This window comes from Nomia melanderi, chromosome 1 (assembly GCF_051020985.1).
Source record: "Nomia melanderi isolate GNS246 chromosome 1, iyNomMela1, whole genome shotgun sequence".
Lineage (NCBI taxonomy): Eukaryota > Metazoa > Arthropoda > Insecta > Hymenoptera > Halictidae > Nomia > Nomia melanderi.
In genome coordinates, this window is record NC_134999.1 from 15470566 (window position 1) to 15491048 (window position 20483).

The 20483-nt window shown below is 28.7% G+C and overlaps 4 protein-coding genes across 34 annotated transcripts; 2 read left to right on the forward strand and 2 right to left on the reverse strand.

Annotated features, from left to right (window-relative positions):
• Positions 1-763: 763 nt before the first annotated feature.
• Positions 764-3324, reverse strand: Edem1 (ER degradation-enhancing alpha-mannosidase-like protein 2). The gene has a single exon (XM_031986005.2). The coding sequence runs from the start codon at positions 3018-3020 to the stop codon at positions 945-947; it is 2076 nt and encodes a 691-aa protein (XP_031841865.2). The 5' UTR covers positions 3021-3324; the 3' UTR covers positions 764-944.
• Positions 2729-8839, forward strand: phtf (putative homeodomain transcription factor). Of its 5 annotated transcripts, none has more exons than XM_031986003.2 (16): positions 2729-2870; positions 4299-4438; positions 4565-4776; positions 4844-5030; positions 5098-5234; positions 5306-5408; positions 5485-5679; positions 5935-5999; positions 6178-6347; positions 6453-6589; positions 6944-7253; positions 7381-7609; positions 7722-7817; positions 7895-8038; positions 8134-8229; positions 8308-8839. In XM_031986003.2, exons 2-16 carry the CDS (start codon positions 4387-4389, stop codon positions 8455-8457), a joined length of 2283 nt encoding a protein of 760 aa, XP_031841863.1. In that variant the 5' UTR covers positions 2729-2870; positions 4299-4386; the 3' UTR covers positions 8458-8839. The 5 variants fall into 5 exon arrangements, with proteins under 5 accessions (XP_031841863.1, XP_076221747.1, XP_076221742.1 ...); XM_031986002.2 differs by lacking the exon at positions 2729-2870 and adding an exon at positions 3741-4207; XM_076365632.1 differs by lacking the exon at positions 4565-4776.
• A 953-nt stretch (positions 8840-9792) lies between these two features.
• On the forward strand, positions 9793-14211 carry pasha (microprocessor complex subunit partner of drosha). Of its 24 annotated transcripts, none has more exons than XM_076365344.1 (9): positions 10209-10231; positions 10378-10474; positions 10718-10734; positions 11394-11855; positions 12107-12190; positions 12314-12698; positions 12772-13049; positions 13148-13584; positions 13864-14211. In XM_076365344.1, the coding sequence occupies exons 4-9, from the start codon at positions 11423-11425 to the stop codon at positions 14194-14196; spliced, it is 1950 nt and encodes a 649-aa protein (XP_076221459.1). In that variant the 5' UTR covers positions 10209-10231; positions 10378-10474; positions 10718-10734; positions 11394-11422; the 3' UTR covers positions 14197-14211. The 24 variants fall into 24 exon arrangements, with proteins under 24 accessions (XP_031841826.1, XP_031841827.1, XP_031841851.1 ...); XM_076365355.1 differs by having other exon boundaries at positions 10210-10231; positions 10721-10734; positions 11402-11855; XM_076365357.1 differs by having other exon boundaries at positions 10215-10231; positions 11402-11855.
• A 3143-nt stretch (positions 14212-17354) lies between these two features.
• Rilpl (Rab interacting lysosomal protein like) lies at positions 17355-20304 on the reverse strand. Of its 4 annotated transcripts, XM_031985958.2 has the most exons (8): positions 20218-20304; positions 20092-20156; positions 19197-19544; positions 18980-19121; positions 18576-18703; positions 18035-18405; positions 17870-17968; positions 17355-17803 (listed from the first exon to the last, which is right to left on the reverse strand). In XM_031985958.2, exons 3-8 carry the CDS (start codon positions 19506-19508, stop codon positions 17680-17682), a joined length of 1176 nt encoding a protein of 391 aa, XP_031841818.1. In that variant the 5' UTR covers positions 19509-19544; positions 20092-20156; positions 20218-20304; the 3' UTR covers positions 17355-17679. The 4 variants fall into 4 exon arrangements, with proteins under 4 accessions (XP_031841818.1, XP_031841819.1, XP_031841816.1 ...); XM_031985959.2 differs by having other exon boundaries at positions 19001-19121; positions 20092-20240; XM_031985956.2 differs by having other exon boundaries at positions 20092-20240.
• Positions 20305-20483: the final 179 nt, after the last annotated feature.

Below are 20483 nucleotides of genomic sequence, written 5' to 3' on the forward strand. Positions count from 1 at the left end.
AATTCAAAGAATATAATGACTGTAACGTTTACATTATAATAATATTGATTTTTATTTTATTAAATAATAATTCAAGTGACTACGTCTGATGATTCGTATAATTGTTTCTTGCGTTTTGTACAGTGTCATGTAAGTGGGGAAGTCCAGTTTATTTTAAACGGTGATAAAATTCTTTCGAACTGATCATCTACCAACCATGATCGCAATTATAATAACTGCGAATAAATTAAACATGCATCGTTATAGTAAAACTTTTGATATATAACTGTATAATTTTCTATAATAAAACGTGTTCAATATCATTATCAAAACTATACTATTATTTTTAATATCATTTCATAATTTTCTAAATACAGTTTAGTGTATTTTATTTCTTGCAGTTGGTAAGCAAATTTTTAACATAGATATAAAAATGTAAAAGCTTAACTGAACAAAATGTAAAACACACTTCTGAACTTTGAATTTCTTTATTTTTAAGCATTTATAGACTTGTTACTATAAATTATTTAGTAATTGTTTATTAATTTATTGATACTGTAAATTATATGCACAGTGCCAACATAAGAAAAGTTCGGAGGTTAGAAAATAATTTTTATGATTATTATAATTATAAAATATAAAAATGGGAATTAATATTGCAGAAAAATATTCTATAAAATATAGCAAAAGTAAACTGTTTTTTTTCATATGCTTAAAAAATATATTGATTGGAATTATAGCGGGATATTCAAAAGGAGATACTGTAATAATAGAAAATAAAATGTTACCAAAAAATATTTCTTACTTTTATTAACTTTTTTAAGTTCTATTGCACATTTACTTAAGCTTAAGAATTTATTTTTAAATAATTACTATTAAAATTCATAGGAATATAGGTTTTTTCATTTGTAGGTTTTTTAAATAAGAACAATCTATTTGTGATATGTAACATTGTTTAAATAACATTAAAAAAATTCTCCTACAATTGATATTCGTTGCAGAAATGATTGAGATTGACAAGATAACATATGATAATTTAATTTTGCAGTAACATTTGTAGGATATAAATTTCTTTTCCTAATATTCTCTAATAATATTTGTGGTTCAAATCTCATTGTTTTTATATGAGTTTGCTTAATATATGGTTCCGTGTTATTTCCTACAACAGGTGTAGAATAATGTTCATCGGGTGTAGAAGGTGTTTCAAAAGTATCAATATTTTCACTGTCATCAACTTTATATATTACTGAAGGAGGTGCAACAACTTGTACTTTCAATGATTCAGGATTTGGAGTATCTATATTTAAGTTATCTTTCTCCTCAGTTGTAACAACATCATCAGTCTTGTAATTGATGGGGGGCACAGGATTGACTGAATTTTTATTTATACTGTTCTCTATATCATTAATAAAGGCATGTTTTATTTCAGACAGTTTAACAATTTTAATTGGCTGTCTTTCATTATTTTTTTCTTTGATGTCTTCATGGTATGAGCTACTCTGCTCAACATCTTCCTCCTCTTTTTGTTCATTCACTGGGATGAATTTCCACAATGTTGCCTTTTCTTCAGAAAACAAATTTTGACTTCGATGACAACAATACAGTGCTCCAGGGTCTATAGGATGTGCCTCAGTATTGAAAATGTATCCCCCTGCATCTACGATACATTGACCCCATTGTGTTTCAATAACATCCCCTTTCTGACCTGAATTATGTATAAAATTATCAGGATCAAATAGGAGATAAAGATATTTTGTTGTCTCTGCTAAAAAGAAAGACTCCATTCTATCTGCTTTTCTATGGTCTCTAACATCATTTATAGTTGCATAGCCACATGTAGTTTTAGCACTGTGTTGCAAACTTCTTAATATGTCCACTCCTACTTGTATCAAATATGGATCACCTGTTGCTCTATATAAATACATAACTGATTCTATGAGTTCTGGCCTTAATGGATATCCTTCTCTGTTAGTGCCTGCTTCAGCTTGTGGAATATTATAAAATTCTGGAGTAAATCCAAATTGTTTCCAAACACGATGATAATTATGCAATGATTTCATAGCATCTCCAATTTCTCCAAAAAGGCTCAGAACTCCAGGCCAATAAGCATCTAAAGACTGAAACACTGGTAAGGTTACTTGACCTTTTGTCATAGAAACCCATAAATGCCAATCCGCTCGACGAATATACTTTTCAATGGCTGCTTTATGTTCATGGAAAATAGTTGCCAGCAATGGATCTTGAAATAATAAAGTACCTTTTGCTAAGTATTCAAAATAAGAATCCACACCAGCACCAATCCCTGAATCTTGAGCTGTCCAATGACCAGTTAACACATCTACATGGTTACCAACGAGTCCAATGTTTGATTTATAATAATGTAATGCTTTAATAGCATTTAAGGCTACTTCTTCATATAGCGGATCTCCAGTTAATCTAGATAAAGTTCCAAATTCCAACAAGAATGTACCTATGCCAGCAGTACATGTAATACTAGTTTCACCTTTAGGTACTCCATATTTTAAATTAACTGTACCATATGGCATTCCTGTTGGAGTGTCAAAAGCTGCAATTAATCGTTTAGCCATATCTTCTGCAAGCCGCAGTAAGGGACCGTTACAAGGCCACCCTGGTTCTAGATTGACACCTGCTTTTCGTGACAATAAGTGAGCGCTGAGTAATCCTCCAACTACTCGAATGTTAGTTTCAAATACGGATACATTTATATTGGCTTCAAAATTAGCTCTACCACTTATTATTTCTGCCACTCGTCGAAATTCGGAAAAGTTGCCCATTACAGCAAGGGTGTCCAAAGCATCGATGAGCGTTAATGAGAAGCTGCCCCATGTATCAAATCCATCGCAACTTAAGGAACGTAGCTCGTCGTAAGGGTAAGCATATGCCAAGTAGCTCGAATAAGCATGGTCAAACATCGATCGCACTTCTTCCCTTAAAGCGATTAAATCTTTCTTCTCGTACTCACGTACTCCATTTACCGAAGATAAAAGACCGAAAAGTAATCCTACACTAAGAACAGACATTCCGAAGATCTTTTCAAATAATGTTATATTTTGGTATTGCGTTAGAAATGCATGTGTCAAATGAAATAGTTTCGTTTAAAACGTGATATTACTTAATAATAATATTAAATATCTTAAAAACCGGCATTTCTGTAGGTAGGCTACGTAACTTGTTCTTAATCGTTACGTATATGTATTCATTTGACATTACTCGGGACATGCTGCTTTCACATGTAGAGATAGGTACATATGCACCACGTCACGATGAAATAAATAAATACTGTTCATATAAAAAATGTTTTATTAAGATAACAAATAATGTATGGTTCTTTACGCGTTATAATTCTATGTAGAATTTTTATCGTATTTAAATATTAAAAATATTATCGTGTTAATAGTTGAAAATAATGAAATTAATCAATACGTATATAATTTTTTTACATCATAATATTGTATTATGCATGTTCAAGTTAAATATACTGTAAAATTGAATAAATTATGACTAAAAAAAAGATTTACTATACTAAAGTTATGATTACACCGTAATTCTCGAAATTTGGAAAATATAATAAAGAATCACAATGAAGATATTTAATGTACGTTTTTAAAAATTTGCTTTAATAAATTTTGAAAAAAAATTTTAAAACTACAAAATATACATGATAACCAATGAAAACTGTTTTACCGGATTTATTATCATTGGATTGGTTATTACAGCGGATGACAGTAGTAACTTTTTTGAACAGGATCCGAGTATTAATGATACGGTAGTGACGACAAGGAATAGAATTGATATTGCCAGTTGTGTGAGGACGTAGGATAATCATCGCATTAAATTTGATTAGTAAATACTTATAAATTAAGACAATACTGATATTTCAGTGTTACAATTGTTATCAAGAATCGGTTAAATAATCATACACTTTTTACAATGACGTGAAAATTAATAAATGCATCACGAACGTCATTCGTGCTTCGTGTTTTTCAACTGTTTAAATAACGTGAAATAAAAAGTTTTTACCAGTTATTGTTCCTTATATATTATGGAAGCAACATTTTCTTTATACTCACTAACAAAAGTACACGGAAAATTATCTTCCGTTTATTCGGACAAGTCCAATTATCGGGCAAAATTAAAAATCAATAGTGATACTGTAGGACTGCGATAGCAATTGAAAAAAAATGAAATTAAATGAACTGGTACATTGGTAAGAAACATTGTACTTAAATGTTACATAGTGAAAGAAATTTGGTTGTGCCAAAGTACACTCTATGTAACAGATGACTTTCTTATTTTAGGTATCAGAAGAAAATTGGTACTTACGATAAGCAACAATGGGAAAAAACTGTAGAACAACATATATTAGGGGGGTTCACACATGTTCCAATGAGAACTGCAAAACTTAAAACAGAACTGATCGATGTGGACCTTGTGCGAGGTAAACGATTGAAGAAGTGTCTTATGAATTATTTAATCATCGTTAAAATATTTAACTATGTAAATAAATAGTTAATAAATATTAGTTAGTAACCGTGAATCAGTAATTAGCAATAATTCATTGTAGGTTCTTCTTTCCCAAAAACTAAGCCGAAGCATGGATTATCTACAGTAGCTTGCTTGGCGCTTAAAAGGCTATTATTTCTCCCTTTATATAGAAAATGGTGGACACAACAGACTAGTTTAAAAATTTTTACATTATTTTTATTGCTGTATAGTTTACAGTTGATCAACATGTGTATATATTTTTATCAGATGTCAAATGACAATGAAAGTGATGTACGAAATCATATTTATTTCTTGAGTGCATATAAATATTTACTAAATAAGATTTATTTTATTTTAGGTTGTGACCATGTCAGAAGTATTAATACCTGCTATTATGATGCTTACTTTGTGCATTGTTCATTCCCATATTGTATCAACTCATTCAGGTCCGATTATGACCAATGGGCATAGTAAACAGAGAGTAATTAGGCGTTCGAGACACTCTAGATGTAGATTGGGAAAATCAAGAACAAGACATAATCTACGTAAATTATGTTCCTATGAGTTACATAATCTGTGTGATTAGTTATTAATTTATTGCACATTTTCTAGGTTTACACGAAGATTCCAAATCATTTCAAGATAGTGGTTCTGAGAAAACTAGTACAGTGAGTGGCGAAGCATTAACTTCTGTGCGATTTGCAAAGAAAGTTGAAATTGAAAATTCCTTGACTATTAGTAAGTCTCAGGTAATTATAATTCATTACTTTGTGAGTATTAGATTTTGAGAAGTAGTCTTAATGCTACTTTGTTTTTAAAGGAATTTATCAATGTTCAAGCATCTTGTAATAATGAGTTAATTAATATGGTTGTGAGCAATCCTCTTCTTACGAATGAAGCTCCAACTAGTCATGTTCAATCAAGTTAGTATGTTATAATAATGTATTGATATTTTTTGTTTTTGTTACACATTTATATTTACATATATTCTCTTCATAGACAATCTTCCATATGGAAGAAATGTACATCAAGACGATGATGGATTTGAAAGTTTAAATGGAAATGTATCAAGCGATAATGATAAAGGAGCTGCACACGCAATGTTAGACAAACCTAAAAAAAAAAGAGATGTATTGCACAAAAATAACGATGATTCTGCTAGTCAACAAATTTTACTCCAACCCAAATTTTCAGGTTTGATTCAACAATTTTTAGTCAATCGTTTTGACTGATAAAATGTAATGTATTGAAACAAAATACTCTGTAGAGGCAATATAACATATTGTTATATTTTAATAATGTGTATATATAGATATATACATATATACTATATTTACTTAAACATGTAACATAATACTATATTTATTTTGAATTTTTGACATAAATCTCTGTCAAAAAGGTAAAATGGCAAATTAGCTAAATGATTATTGAGTTTTACTTTCCACGCAGCACTTGAGTTGTTGAAGGCAGAAGATAATTCTTTGAAAAGCGAAGAGGAAGCTTCTAGTAAAATGGTAAATAATTTTGATTCGGTAGAAATTTTATTTTTTTTCCACTACTTTTTTCCACTCCATAATATTATATCAGAAGTATAAGAAATTATTCATATAATTATTTCCTGAATTCTTTATACAAATTTGATCTTTTTTGTGAAAATTTATGATAGAAAAATTCAGAAATTACTTTTTGAAGGATAAAATACAGACTCCTATAATAATTGGACCGAGAGAAGGTCGACAACAGTGTGAAAGTGAGGAAGAGGGAGAATGCGAAGAAGTCGCTACAAATCATATGACTGAAGCTACAACATCTGCTACTGAATGGATGGGAGTAACTACGAATAGCGATGAATGTAGCTACAGGTGCAGGATTAGATATAATTATGTAGAATTAATTCCTTTTAATTATACAAAGTTACATTTTTCCTTGATACAAAAAACAAAAATTTTAATCAAATACTTTTTTAGTTCGGAACTTGAGGAGTCTGATTTGCATAGCGAAACTAGCAAAAATTATTCGGAATTTGTGGAACATCCGTTTTCTTGGGAATTTGAATTACCACCTTCTATAATGCTTAGTTCTAGTTGCGCTTCGTGTGATCGTGGTAATGTATATTGAAATAACAAATGAAACTTTATGGTTTATATTTAACTCTTTAACGCAAAATAAATAACTCTACTTGTTATCAGCTGAGTGACAGGCGTAATATATATATATACATCGAGTATTTATTGGACGATTGGAAAAAAGCATGTATCGCTAAAACACAAATTACAAAATGTATATACACCTAATTAAATCAAAAAGTATTACAATTTGCCCTCAGATTAGTCACCCATATATCCTTGCGTGAACTATAATATACTTCCAACAATACAAATTGCCATTGTGTTGAAGGGTTAAATTGAATAACCATGTAAATATGTCAGCATGACAGTACTTCAATATTAATTTTCAGTTTCATGTACTATATGGACACGACGTGATATAAAAAAAGCTGACTTGTCTGTGCTAGATATCAGTTCAGCAATTATTGCTAGAGTAGAATCAATGCCAGAGAATATGAATTATTTTTATGGGGGGCTAATGGTTAGCGTGGCTTTATCGTTAATACCATCCATCAATCGATTAAGTGATCATGTGGGGATGGACAATAGTAATAATCTAACCAGTTCCTTAATACCAAATGATTTGATTTCCGTCAATTTGGAAACGTACAGCGATATTTTATGTAAAGTGATAGGGTTGACATTTGGAACAACGTTTTGGTAAGTATAATTTCATTAAATAATAAAATTTCAAGCGTTATACGTAAAATATTACTAGAAGAGATTTAAAAAATATTCATGCAGCAAAAATAATATTTACAATAATAATATATTAATTTTGTTTTAGGGAACGTACAATAGTGCTTATATCAGCATTCGAGAGGCTCGTGTTATCTTCTTTATTATTTTTTTTATTAGCAGTTGCTGAACGTACTTACAAACAAAGACTCTTATATGCTAAATTATTTTCACATTTAACATCATCGAGACGCGCAAGAAAGTCAGATTTACCACACTTCCGTTTAAATAAAGTTCGAAATATTAAATTGTGGTTGAGCGTTAGATCTTATTTGAAAGTGAGTTGTAATATTATAATATGTTCGTATTTATATATTTTAAAGAATTATTATATTTACAGAATAGAGTATAATTTATTGGAGATATAGGAATATATGCAATTTGTTACAGAGAAGGGGTCCTCAACGTTCCGTAGACGTAATAGTATCAGCAGTATTTGTAGTTACGTTATTATTGTTGTCATTTGTGAGTTTGGAGTTAATAAAGGTAACAAGCGAATAAAAATTAAAAGATATTAAATATGAGAAGATTGAAGGACTTTGCGATTATCATAATTTTTACAGGATCTTGAAAGTTTGCATTCCCGGTATAACGTTGAAGCATTGTCTTGGAGCTTTTCTCTTGGGATATTTATATTACGTTTTATGACATTGGGCACGAAAATTAATAAAAAATATAGAAACCTTTCTGTCTTAATAACTGAACAAGTAATTATAGCAAATCGAATTTTATGTTTAAAATATGCAATGTGTATTTTGTACTTTTAAAAAAATTGAAGTATTTTATTCTGATTTATTTTTAGATTAATTTATATTTACAAATAGAACAAAAACCACATAAAAAGGAAGAGCTTATGGTAGCAAATAATGTACTCAAATTAGCAGCTGATCTGATAAAGGTAATACCAATTATTTTTTTGATTTGTAAATATAATAGAGAGTCTTTTCAAAAATTGATTAATCGATATTGTTTACAGGAACTTGAAAGTCCGTTTAAAATATCTGGTTTATCTGCCAATCCTTACCTGTATACAATCACAAAAGTGGTATTGTTGTCTGCTCTTTCGGGGGTACTTTCTGAATTACTTGGTTTTAAACTTAAATTACATAAGATAAAAATCAAATAAAAAAGTGATACTCTATTAATTTTGCGTGTAACTATTTCAGAAATGTTAAATAATTAACAAAGAAACCTCAGTTTGTTATTGAATATTAGAGTACTTTATAAAATAGTTCTATATGAACAAATAAGCAATTTTGAATGATTTATTTGCATGCATACAAGTTTCTATTATTTCTTTTAATTACCGGAGGTTTTGTATTGTAATTATAAATTCCATCTTTTATAACGGAAAGTGGAAATTACTTTATTATAATGGAAAATAGTTGAATTTTTATTTGTTACATTTTAGTAATTTTCCATTATTTTCTGTTAAAAAGAAGGTGACAGTTCTTTTTGTTAAGTGTCTGTATGCTTGTGAGACAAATTAAAGAGAATGAAATACATTATTTACTTCTAAGGATTATAATATATTGGATCAATAGGGTTATATAAAAACAAAGTGTTATTGATACTTAACAAATCATTTAAACATGTAATTATATGACTAATGATAGTTAAAAACTACAGTTAATGATGCTTTGAATGAAGTAATAGATTATAAAAGAGGTGGTAGTATAATGTATATACACATACATCTTTGCAAAGTTACGAATGTTGTAAATGACATGAAAAATGTATCAACATTATTAAGCTCAATTTTCTTAATACACTTACTGGTAAAAAAAGGATATGCAATAATCGTGACTTTCCTTTGAATGTATTCAAGAATTTCTATACAAATAATATATCATATAATAGAAAAAAATAGTACCTGCAAAATAATTCATCTAATTACAGTCGTTATTTTTAAAAAGATTTAAATGTACCTATTATATTTTAAATAAAGTGAAGAATTCGTGTAATGTATAATTATAGATCAATCATTTTTTCGTGTAATATTATTATAATTATCATTAAATAAAAATGAAAGACTTCTGTTATTGGTTTGGTTTTGTAAACATCAACTTTATTCTAAATAAAGTGTATAGTCAAATTCAAAATATATTTGATTAACCTATACTTAGAATTATACATAAAAACATTTCTCGTAACTATTTTATGAAAAAGAAGATTAAAAGAAATAAAAATCAAATCACAGGAAAATTATAAAGTATCTACATTGGTTAAATAATGTACTTTTTTTATTTCTCTTAATTGGATTTTTGGAGAATTAAAAATTTCTTAATAAAAAGGGAGTACAACATTTCTCTGATAATTTGCTAAAATTTGGAAAGAAACACAAAACGCTCAAAAGTAAATAAATAATTATGATCATTTTATCTTTCCTATTAAATTGATATTCGTCACTATTTTTTTACGAAGGTTTGCCGGACTGCGTCGCAAAATGGAAATAGTTATATTTTACATATAAACATCATCAAAAGATTTATTTTCATCGTCTAACTCTCTTCCTTGAACTTTGATGAACTATATAAAAGTAATTTATTATCAAATAATGTTCTATAAAATTTTACTTATTAAAATAATTTTTTTATTGGAAATTAAAATATGTAATTCTTACAATTATTTATCTTCTTCACACGAAACTTTAAAGGCTTAAAGAACTGTTTGAGATAGTGGTTGTTGAAAACTTTCTGTGATTTTCGCATGAATTTAATTATTCTGTTTAAACGATTTTTTATTTTATCGTTTTCATGACATAGAAGCACAGACAAAATTTTTACTTCAGCTATAGAAGCTTCTACATTAAGAAGGTAGATAGCACTTTAAATTAATTTCTGAGAGTTTCCTTTCTATTTTGTAGAAAACGCATGAGGATGATATTGCTGTTATGAAATGTAGTTAAAGTTTAAATAAATATACAATGTTAATTTATAATAATTAAATAGTGTTTGTGCTTATGTGCTTGAAATAAAATTGATATAAAAGATTTGTATAACCACTAATACTACAAATAATAATAGATAAAACTATTAATTTATAGATGGCACCTAACCTATCTTTGAAAATTTTATTGTTGGAGAACTATTTAGTGTTTATAATTTACTGAAGTTACATTGTTGTGATATACATAAATAAAGGTATTATTATGAAATTGTATGACATCGATGATAATATTGATTAGTATTAATTATAAAATTTACATATTAAATGTAAAGATCACTATTTTTAGAATTATAATCTTCATTTTCAATTTCAGTTTAGTAATGTATGTATTCAATATAGCAATTTTTTATTACTAATTTAGCATAGTTTTCATTTTACTATATTTTCTATAATCACACATAAATCTTACAAATGAATAAAATCCAGTCTGTTCACAGTAGAAATCTTCTTAGTGGTATGTATTCTAAATATGCGGAATTTAGTGTCTTTATTGTATTTTAAACGTTTAATATGATTAATTACATAGCTTTTATAATGTATATTTTTTATATTCTAAATATTTAGTTTAATTAATTCCATGAAATGAAATATTAAAAATCGAACACAATCTATATTATCTTTCTATTAGACTATTTTAACGAAATATTATTACACATTAAACCAGAATTTAAGTTAGTAACAGGTTCAATTTTTCAATGTTGTTCCTGTTTAGCTAACCATCTAAATAATACAAGGAATCGTGTCAACTAACCTCTACAATATTCAAACGCTATAATATATCAATTATGTGATACGTACTCATGGATATATAATAGGCCCCGAACTGCTAACACTAATGCAAATGTCCAATTTTCGTTGCCATTTTCAAAGTGGTTTCAAATCGATTGGACTTTGGCCTCATTGGTGAAAGTGGTGTGGCCATACAACGCGTGTGATATTATTTAATCTATGAGTCATTACGTATGGAGTTTACAATTAACATTAAATATCTCTTTCTTAAGCAATATTCAAATGTTTGTCAATCGTTGATAAATATACATTTTATCTAATAAAAGAAGTTAGACGTCTGTTGTATTGTCGAGCTTATGTATCACTGATTATTAGACCTTATAGTATTTTAGCAGATACCTTGTTATACAATAATGGATGTGGAGAAGGAAGAAGCACTTGAAGAAATGCCAGAATTGGATATGAATTTGCAAGATGAGAAGATTTTAGAAAATCATCAGGATGCAGTTTTAACGAATGAAAACGTATCAGAAATGAAAGATATATTGGAAAGAAGTATTGACATCCATAATAAAATGTCAGAAATCAATCAATGCAGCCAAATAATGGAAGAAGAAACTGTATCAGTTTTTGATACAAATGCGTGTAATAGCTCAACCATGGAAGACTATATTATGGAATCTAATACAGACAGCATTACAGCTACAGATGATTTAAGGCAGTTTGATGTTTTGGATGATTTAGAACGTCATCCAGATCAAAACTGTTCAGATATGGACTCAGATACAAATGAAAGTATGGATTCTGATGTACCTGATGAAGAAATTGAAGCGATGTTAGAAGAAGGTAATTGTCAATCAAATAAAGAATTAAGTTATTGAAATTTACATTACACGTTTTCATATTGAAAGCTTGAAAGAGAAATTCTGAGAGATGTTGAAAGTACAATACATGAAAGAATATAAAACGCGTGGATAAAAGTGTTAAATGAAGTTAGTAAAAGGAAAAGATTATTTGTTCTTTTTTTTCTACTTCTTGCATAGATTGTACAGCAGTAGTGAACATTTTTTAGTTCAAGTATTATATGCTACTATTAGGTTTACCAGAGGAATTTAAAGGCAAAAGAAAAGACAAGAAAGATAGTGTGCCATATGAAGAAAAAGAGAAGCTTGTTTTGGATGGTAAGCATTTAAATATTTATAACTATCTATGTGTATAGCATAAACAAGCAAGATCTGAGTTAATATTTTCATGCGATAAAAGAAACGAAATATTATGTTTCTACAGTGAAATGCTTTTTATAGAAATTGGCCACAATCATTTTGATGTACTTCCTGAGAGTTGGGTGCAAGTGACTCATAATAGTGGGATGCCTTTGTATCTTCATAAACAAAGTAGGGTTTGTACCCTTGCAAAACCATATTTTCTTGGACCTGGTAGTGTCAGAAAACATGAAGTACCTGTAAGTGCTATACCTTGTCTTCAGTATAAAAGAGCTCTTCAAGAAGAAGAGGAAGAAAGAAAGAAAGAGAAGGAACGTGATCCAAATACAGAAGTATGTAGTTTGCCTAGCGCAAAAATTGAAACAATCCAAGAAAATCGGGCAGCTCATTCTTTAGATAGTGAACAATTGAGAAATTATTGTCAATCGCTCTTTCGTTTTAAAGCTATTAAAGTAATGAGATTTCAGTAAGTATGTTTACAATAATGTCTAACTCGTAGTAATCCTTTTGGAATCATATCAGGTTGTTTATCGTTATAGGTCATGGTCAGCGAGAAGGAAATTCACGAAAAATAAGAAACATCGTAAACAATTGGAACGACCAACGTTACCTGACGGAACAAAGTTAATAACATTTCCAGTTAGTAGTTCTAGTTTGACAGGAAATAGTAGTGGCGTCACAGGAGATGATAATGGTGGACAAAGACCACCGAAGCATTGGATAATGAATCCTTCAGGAAAAAGTTACGTTTGTATACTTCATGAATACGTGCAACACGCGCTTAAGAAACAACCAACTTACAAATTTAAAGAATTAGGTATGTTGATGAAAAAAACAATTTTTATATAACGAATTACATTTTAAATTGTACCATCTCAAAGAAAACAATTAACAAAACTAGAAAATCAATTTCAGAAAATGCTGCAACACCGTACTCTGCTGTTGTTTGTATTAATGATATGGAATATGGGAGCGGCTTTGGTAGTAGCAAAAAGCAAGCGAAAGCTAACGCCGCTCGTAAAACTTTAGAAATATTAATTCCTCAAATGAGAGATAAAATTTCTGGCGATAGTGGGGGAGATACAGCATCAGGCAACAACAGTCGGATGATTAAAGCATCCAGAACAAATTCTGATGCGGATCTATCATTCTTCGATGAAATCTCAATAACTGATCCACGAGTCGCAGAATTTTGTGCAAAAACAACTGAACCATCGCCACACGCCATTTTAATTACATGTCTGCAACGAAATTATGGACTGGGCGATATGCATATTAATTATTCTGTGAACACATTGAAGCATCAGCGTAATGAATTCACAATGCGTGTTGGAAAACATGAAGCTACTGTTGTAAGTAGTATGTTAATTAGAAATAAGTATAATTCATCTAATCATTTTATACTTTTTTAGTTTGTTATTGTACAGTCTTTCTGCACTCTATATTCTGTGCAACATTTTTTAAAGTACTTACATAATTTCGTTTATAATTAAGTGATTCATATTCAAGACAGCTGTTAAAATATTTATAGTTACGAATCAGTGAATGAAACTAAAATATAAATTGTCATTCTTATTAATATTATCTCGACTTAATTAAATTATAGTTTAATGATTAATAATGTATTCTAGGTATGTCGTAACAAAAAAGATGGTAAACAACGTGCGGCACAAGCAATTCTGCAACTTATGCATCCTCATATCCAGTCTTGGGGTTCTTTGTTAAGGTTGTATGGATCTCGTAGTGTAAAGTCTTTTAAAGAAAAGAAACAGCTAGAACAAGAAATTACACTTTTGCAAGGTAAAGCCGCGGTAAATCAACCGAATCACGCCATCTTAAGTAAGCTTAGACAAGAAATGCGCAAATTAGCTGAACAACGACAAGCGATACAACCTATTGGTAAGTTTGTACCATCAGATTTGCCAACAGGGTCAGCAGCCAACTTAAATAATGTAGATTTATAGCGTCCTAGTCAACTGTTTGAATCTTAAAAATCTTAATTTATTTTGTAAGTTTCGAAATGACGAAAGTACTTCGAATTTTTTTCATCACTTTCTGTCTTGCATGTATAAAGTATTTGATACACCCAATTTTACAATGTGAAAACATAATTTTATTAAAATGGTGCTGATTATCATATTATATGTACCCTTCAATACTGTTATTTTTTACATATTGTACAAACTCCATTGTTTGTGGTAAGGCATCGATGGTGTAATAGGATGCTGGTTGAAAATAACCGAAGTTTAAAACTGATCCGGTGTCAAAAATCGAAATATTACAGAGTTACTACCTCATCTTCCATATTCTTATTACACCATTATAAAATTTTAAATATACACAACTAATGTCACACTTTTTGAAATTAGAATTACTTTTATACGATGAGGCTAATATTATATTTGCGTTTTAAAAGATGTATTAAAGATGGTTTATATATATAAGCATTGAAAGGGCAGTAACTTTGAGAACATTACCATTTATTTTTAAAGAACTGATTACAATAAACTATACTTCAGTTCCATATATATTAAGGCATCAAAACTTGCGTATTAATAACAGTGATAATGTATTCAAAAGTATTACAATTATCCTAATGAAATCACTAATATAATTAATAATATAAACGAATTGTCAGATTACAAATAAATCATTTAACCTGCTTCCATGGATATATACATTATTCTATTAACTGTACCTGTTATTTTCTTTGGCACTTTCACGTAATTTCTTTCTACAATATCTTTTTTAAGTCTAGGTTTTGCATAATATTTATATAGTCACTAATATTTAACATTATTAAAGCAAAATTAAATGACAAAGTTAATTAAAAAAACAAACTTTAAAACAGTGAATTCTACTTCCAATTGATTTTACTCTATTGACCAGTTACATAGTCAGGTATTATATCATATATATTTCTAAAGTGATCTAAACGAGTTTTTTACTTTGTTATCTTACTTATGTAGAAAATACAAACATTAACATTCATTATTTGTATACTGTAAATTACAGATACCATTTCCATTTGGTTTGACATACATATGTATTACTTGTGGGTATATGAAATTGTCACATGTGTAAGTACTGTACGGTATAATACATATACAAATTTCTTCCTACCGAACTAGATATGTGTAATACCAATATTATTATTAAATGTTTGTTATACCATTAACGATAGTCAAGTATAACTAATGTAATATAATTTGTTAATTTTTTTTTTCTTCATATACGAGATACAGAATTTTTATTTGGTTTGATTCTTGTTTTATTTCTAAAGATTTTTTAGCAACTACTATAGAATTATATGCTCTGAGAAATTTTAAACCTAATGGTTCTTCAATATCTTAAATATGTTTAATTCTCCTTGAGAATACGCAACAAACTTTATTCTTCACGTATATACGATAAATATTTTTTTTATGAATGTTCTTTGAGAGTTTGTCAACATAGCATATCGAAGACGAATATGTTTATATAATAGGCACATTTTAGTAGGATCAGAATTATAATTTCAACAGATTACAATTGGAAAAAATAACTTCAATGTAAAGTAACCGCGTATTATTAACTTTTAATTATAACTTAAGTTACAGATATGTTTCCAATGTACATGTAACTTAAGTTACAGTATGATTTTTTTAGAATATTAATGTTATAATATTACCTTATACATCCTATAAAATTTGAATCTGTGTAATTAACTGTACGTGTGTTCACTATTTTTAAAATAATTCTCTTTCTATGTATTGAATGCTAAGTCATTCAAGAAGTGTAAAGCTTTTACAAAATTTTACAAATTCTATATCAAATCGATGACGGTTAACATTAAATTAATAATTGTATCACTGCTTGATTACATTACATTAATGTATTGATCCTTTAGTTACATCTATAATATGTTTATGTGATGTTTATAAATCTGTGTTCTTCTCTCAATTGCATAAGGAACTAATCACGATGAAAAACTTGTTTTGATTCCTTTTATAGATTGAATTCATGAAGTAATTAAATAAATTACTACTGTGTGTTTTATGTTATGTGTTTCATTATATATTTCTTACAATAATAATGTTATTATTATAAGTTATTGTATCAATATATATATTGTATCAATTATATATATATATATTGGTATTTTTTGTTCAGTGTATATTATTGTAATACATTTAAATACGCGGGTTCTAAACTTTATTTACAAATTACATGCGTACAATGACTACGTTTGCTTTCTCATTATGAACTATTAAAAAGGCCAATACATTTCAATGCCAATTTTAACACAAATACTTTTTATAAATGCTTCTTAATTGAATGTAATTTCGAAAACATTTAAAATTATATTCAATTATAACATATCTGTTTGACTAAATACCTCTTTAAAACGAAGAAGTATGTATAAATACCAAAATAAAATTCTTATTTCTTACGCTTTATCTATCGTCAATATATTTCAAAATTTTAACGTATATCTAATTAGTGTACGATGAATGAAAGAAAAAAATCGCTCAATTTTAACAAGATAAAATAGTACTTTTCAATTTTATCTACAACCACTTGTTTCACGATAAATGTATATATATAATATTTTTAAAAAATATCTCTGGATTCCACAATTAAAAATGCTGTATTACTTCATCTAATTGTATTCTTACATTATAACTTTATATTTGGTGTATAGCGATCATGTATAAAGTTTAGAAAGCATTGAGAAAAGGAGACACTAATATGTGCACAGTTATCAACATATATAAAATGAATAGAATTAGTGGTACAACCAGATAGATGGCTATTTCATGTACAAAAGGTAAATCGAAAATGTAAAGAACATTTTTTCATGTTTCATTTCTAAAAATATCAAATTAAAATATATGTTGATATACATACTATTGAATTAATTTAATTAATATATGTATTCATTCTTAAGCACTTTTACTTATTCTAAACTTAAATGCATGTGTATTTGGTAAATCTTTTAATTCTATTTTCTCGAAAGTGAAACACCATATAAAACAATTTTTTCTATACGTTCACTTATTTTTGTATACAAAACAATCTCCTATCCAATTGTATTGTTTATCCTGATTTATCATGTAGAAGTTTGCAAGGAATGCTAATTCAATTTTCAACGCAAGAATATATATGTATATAGATAAAGTTCATTTTTAATCGATGTAGACAGTAAATAAAAGTATATCGATGCATGCATGTATCTGAATGCTTCATATTCATATAACTATCTAAAATTCATATTACTTAACTACAATATCTAATGTTGTCTAGTATTAAAAAAAGCTTATGAATGTTTAGGAAAAAAGTTTGTAAAGGCATAATCATTATTTAAAAAAAAAAAACAAAATACTATATGTTGATTTAAGGACATTATGTTCAACTAATTCATGTAAAATGTTCAATGTTACTTAATCGTTGCTTAAAGGAAACCATTATACAGACTCATCGCATGTACTATTTCCAGAGAGGGCCATCTTTGATAGACTAGAAAGACTTCTGCGTGGACTACTACCAACTAAAAAGCTACTGCTAGACTCTGAGAATATTTTCCGGAAACTGGAAAATAAATTTTATTACTAAGTGTTTATTATAATGAAAATTACAATACTTTGAAATACTTACAATTTACGAATTCCAGATTCAGAAGTTTTCTTCCAAGGTGCATCATCTGGCTCATAAGGAAGTGGTCCTTGAACTGGAGCATCTTTATCTTCTTCAACACTGCAAAAGAATAACAGTTATAACATAATTTTGGTGTAAAACCACAATTTAAAAATAATGGCATACGTTTCTGGCTTTGGTCGATACAGTTCTAGTTCATCCTCTAAGTCTGAAACCCTGGCTTTAAGTTCATTACGTTCATGTAATATTTCTTTTAATTCTGCAGTAGTAAACCTTGGTCTATCAGGATCATCAAGATCATAGACAGCTTTGTTTGTTAGATCTGGGCATCCTGGTAATTTACTTAAGTCTTCATTTTCTTTTTTCGCTAAACCAAGACGGCCTCGTAAACTGATCAGTTCACGATTTTGGTCTTGCAACTGAGCCAAGAAATCGGCTCTTTCTTCAACTAAACCACGGGCCTGCATTTGCGCTTGACGTTGTTTACGTTTCAATTCTCGCCCTACAACTCCGAGTTTCTCTACTTGTGCTGTTAACTATGGAGAAAATCAAAATATGTTAGAATAAAATGCATTTTTCCATTGGTTAAAACAATGCAAAAACTAAAGAAAGACTAATTGAGCTGCCTTTGATAATATCATATACTGTTAGTAATATTCTATTACTACTTATATCGAATTACATATGAACGTAAGTACCAATTTACATTTTCTATTTCCATATTCTTCTGTAACATCTCTTTGTCCCTTGCACGAATTTGTTCTCTTTGTTTATCTATCATGGATCTTAAATGTTGTAATACCGTTACATCAACTTCTTGACTAGCTGTAAAAGCTAAAAATATATTTGTGTAATTAATAATACATGCATATACGCGCATGAATACAAGGTGAGGCATTTAAAATTGTTGCAACAATTTAACATGGTCATTCTAAAAAGAAGAACGAATCGAATAAAAGTTACTTGTTTTCAAAGAAACACAAGATGAATTAAATCAAGCTTCTTCAAGTATTTTAAAACAATTCTTACTTGAAAATGTTAATTTTAAATACCTTACCCTTATAATATTTTCGATATTGTGTTAGTAAATAAAAGGTAGGTTGTTAGTACTTTGTTTACTGCTGTACTGACTATCACTACGTGATTCTTGAAGTGCTTCTGCTAATCGTCTATTTTCTTCCTGTAATCTTGTAACCATTCCCACTAAGTCACGAGATTCTTGCCTCCAATGTTCCTCAATTTGTTCTAGTTCCTACGTAATAATTACACGTTCATGAATAAACAAGTAAACCAAAAATAATGTTTGGAAATTCTTTAAGTGAAATACTTTTTCAAATCTTTGCCTATCCTCGGCTTTTTCAATCTTGTCACTTTCCAAATGGGAAATCTTTGCTCGTAACTCTTGAACTATTGTATTTTCTCGTTCATTTTTGGTCGCAAGATTTTCTAACAACTCCAATGCGTGTATCACCTTTGGCATAAGATTGGTCACAGATTGTACTCCGAAAGAGTCTATTAATTTCTCGCATTCCTTTCCTATTTCTGAAGCAATATCATAAACATCTACTACGGACACATCTGATAATACAGCATATTCCTCCATTTTATTAGTTGTATAATTTTCCAAGCAAAAAGGCATGAATACTTTTTATATCACAGTACACTATGTGTGAACCTGTTGATAATGAGAAAAGAACAACAGTTTAGTTATCTAATCCACTAAAACCTAGATAACGTGACAATACTGATAAGATGAAACAGTTTGCTTCAGTTGACAGTCCATGGTGTTTTCAAAATTTTTACATATATTATATTCAGGATAACAAAATAAGATATGACACAGCAAAGTGTAACATCTAAACTAACTACACAGTAAAACTTTAAAAAAATTGGGAAGTGCTGTCAAAGCCGCATATTCCGTATAAAAATAAATGATTATCATAATCTCCATAAAATATATTGAAGTAAAAATAATATGATTAACATAAATTTCTATAAGGTGTATTTATATAATACACCCTTGTATTAATTTAGGCGTGGCGACAATTAGCAAAGTAATATTTGACGTACAAGATTGTCAATAATAATACAAAAAACCAATTGGTGACATTTAAGTGCTTGAAACTATGAGATCACGATGATTAATCGCACCCACAATGCTTATGTCAAATTCCTCTCAGTACTACACATTATCGTAGTTAGAAGACATTTGTTATACATACACGTATATATATGCAGTTAATTTTATTATATGCACCATGAGAAATGAGTACATAAATCTAAATATCTGTAAAAAAAATTAAATATGTTAACAACCGGTAATCTAGTGACTCTTGACTAAGACTAGCCTTTTTTCTGGTTCCGCGATTTCTATGAGCTCCATGTTCAACAAAAGCAGCCAAAGCATTGCAACGATTGGATCTTTCCGATCGGACGACTTAAAATTTTTTGTGATTGAATAATAAAATATTTTCAATTAAAATTATTTATTTCATATAAAACTACAAATTAATAATATCCATTTGTAATTTTTGTATTCGTTTCATTACGTATAATGAAAGAAAAACACGTTATCAAATTATTATTTGTAAATACGAAATTGCACTGTTTTATA

Excerpts from the sequence above, each read along its gene's own strand:
- Edem1 (XM_031986005.2), bottom strand. The coding sequence starts at position 3,020 with ATGTCTGTTCTTAGTGTAGGATTACTTTTCGGTCTTTTATCTTCGGTA.
- phtf (XM_031986002.2), top strand. The coding sequence starts at position 4,182 with ATGAAATTAAATGAACTGGTACATTG. Across the intron at positions 5,031-5,097 it reads AAGAACAAGACATAATCTAC|GTTTACACGAAGATTCCAAA; the intron begins GTAAATTATGTT and ends CACATTTTCTAG. Across the intron at positions 5,680-5,934 it reads ACTCCAACCCAAATTTTCAG|CACTTGAGTTGTTGAAGGCA; the intron begins GTTTGATTCAAC and ends CTTTCCACGCAG.
- pasha (XM_031985966.2), top strand. Across the intron at positions 11,856-12,106 it reads TGAAGCGATGTTAGAAGAAG|GTTTACCAGAGGAATTTAAA; the intron begins GTAATTGTCAAT and ends TGCTACTATTAG. Across the intron at positions 13,585-13,863 it reads GAAAACATGAAGCTACTGTT|GTATGTCGTAACAAAAAAGA; the intron begins GTAAGTAGTATG and ends AATGTATTCTAG.
- Rilpl (XM_031985958.2), bottom strand. The coding sequence starts at position 19,508 with ATGCCTTTTTGCTTGGAAAATTATACAACTAATAAAATGGAGGAATAT. Across the intron at positions 18,704-18,979 it reads TCAGTACAGCAGTAAACAAA|CTTTTACAGCTAGTCAAGAA; the intron begins GTACTAACAACC and ends ATATATTTTTAG. Across the intron at positions 17,969-18,034 it reads TATCGACCAAAGCCAGAAAC|TGTTGAAGAAGATAAAGATG; the intron begins GTATGCCATTAT and ends ATTCTTTTGCAG.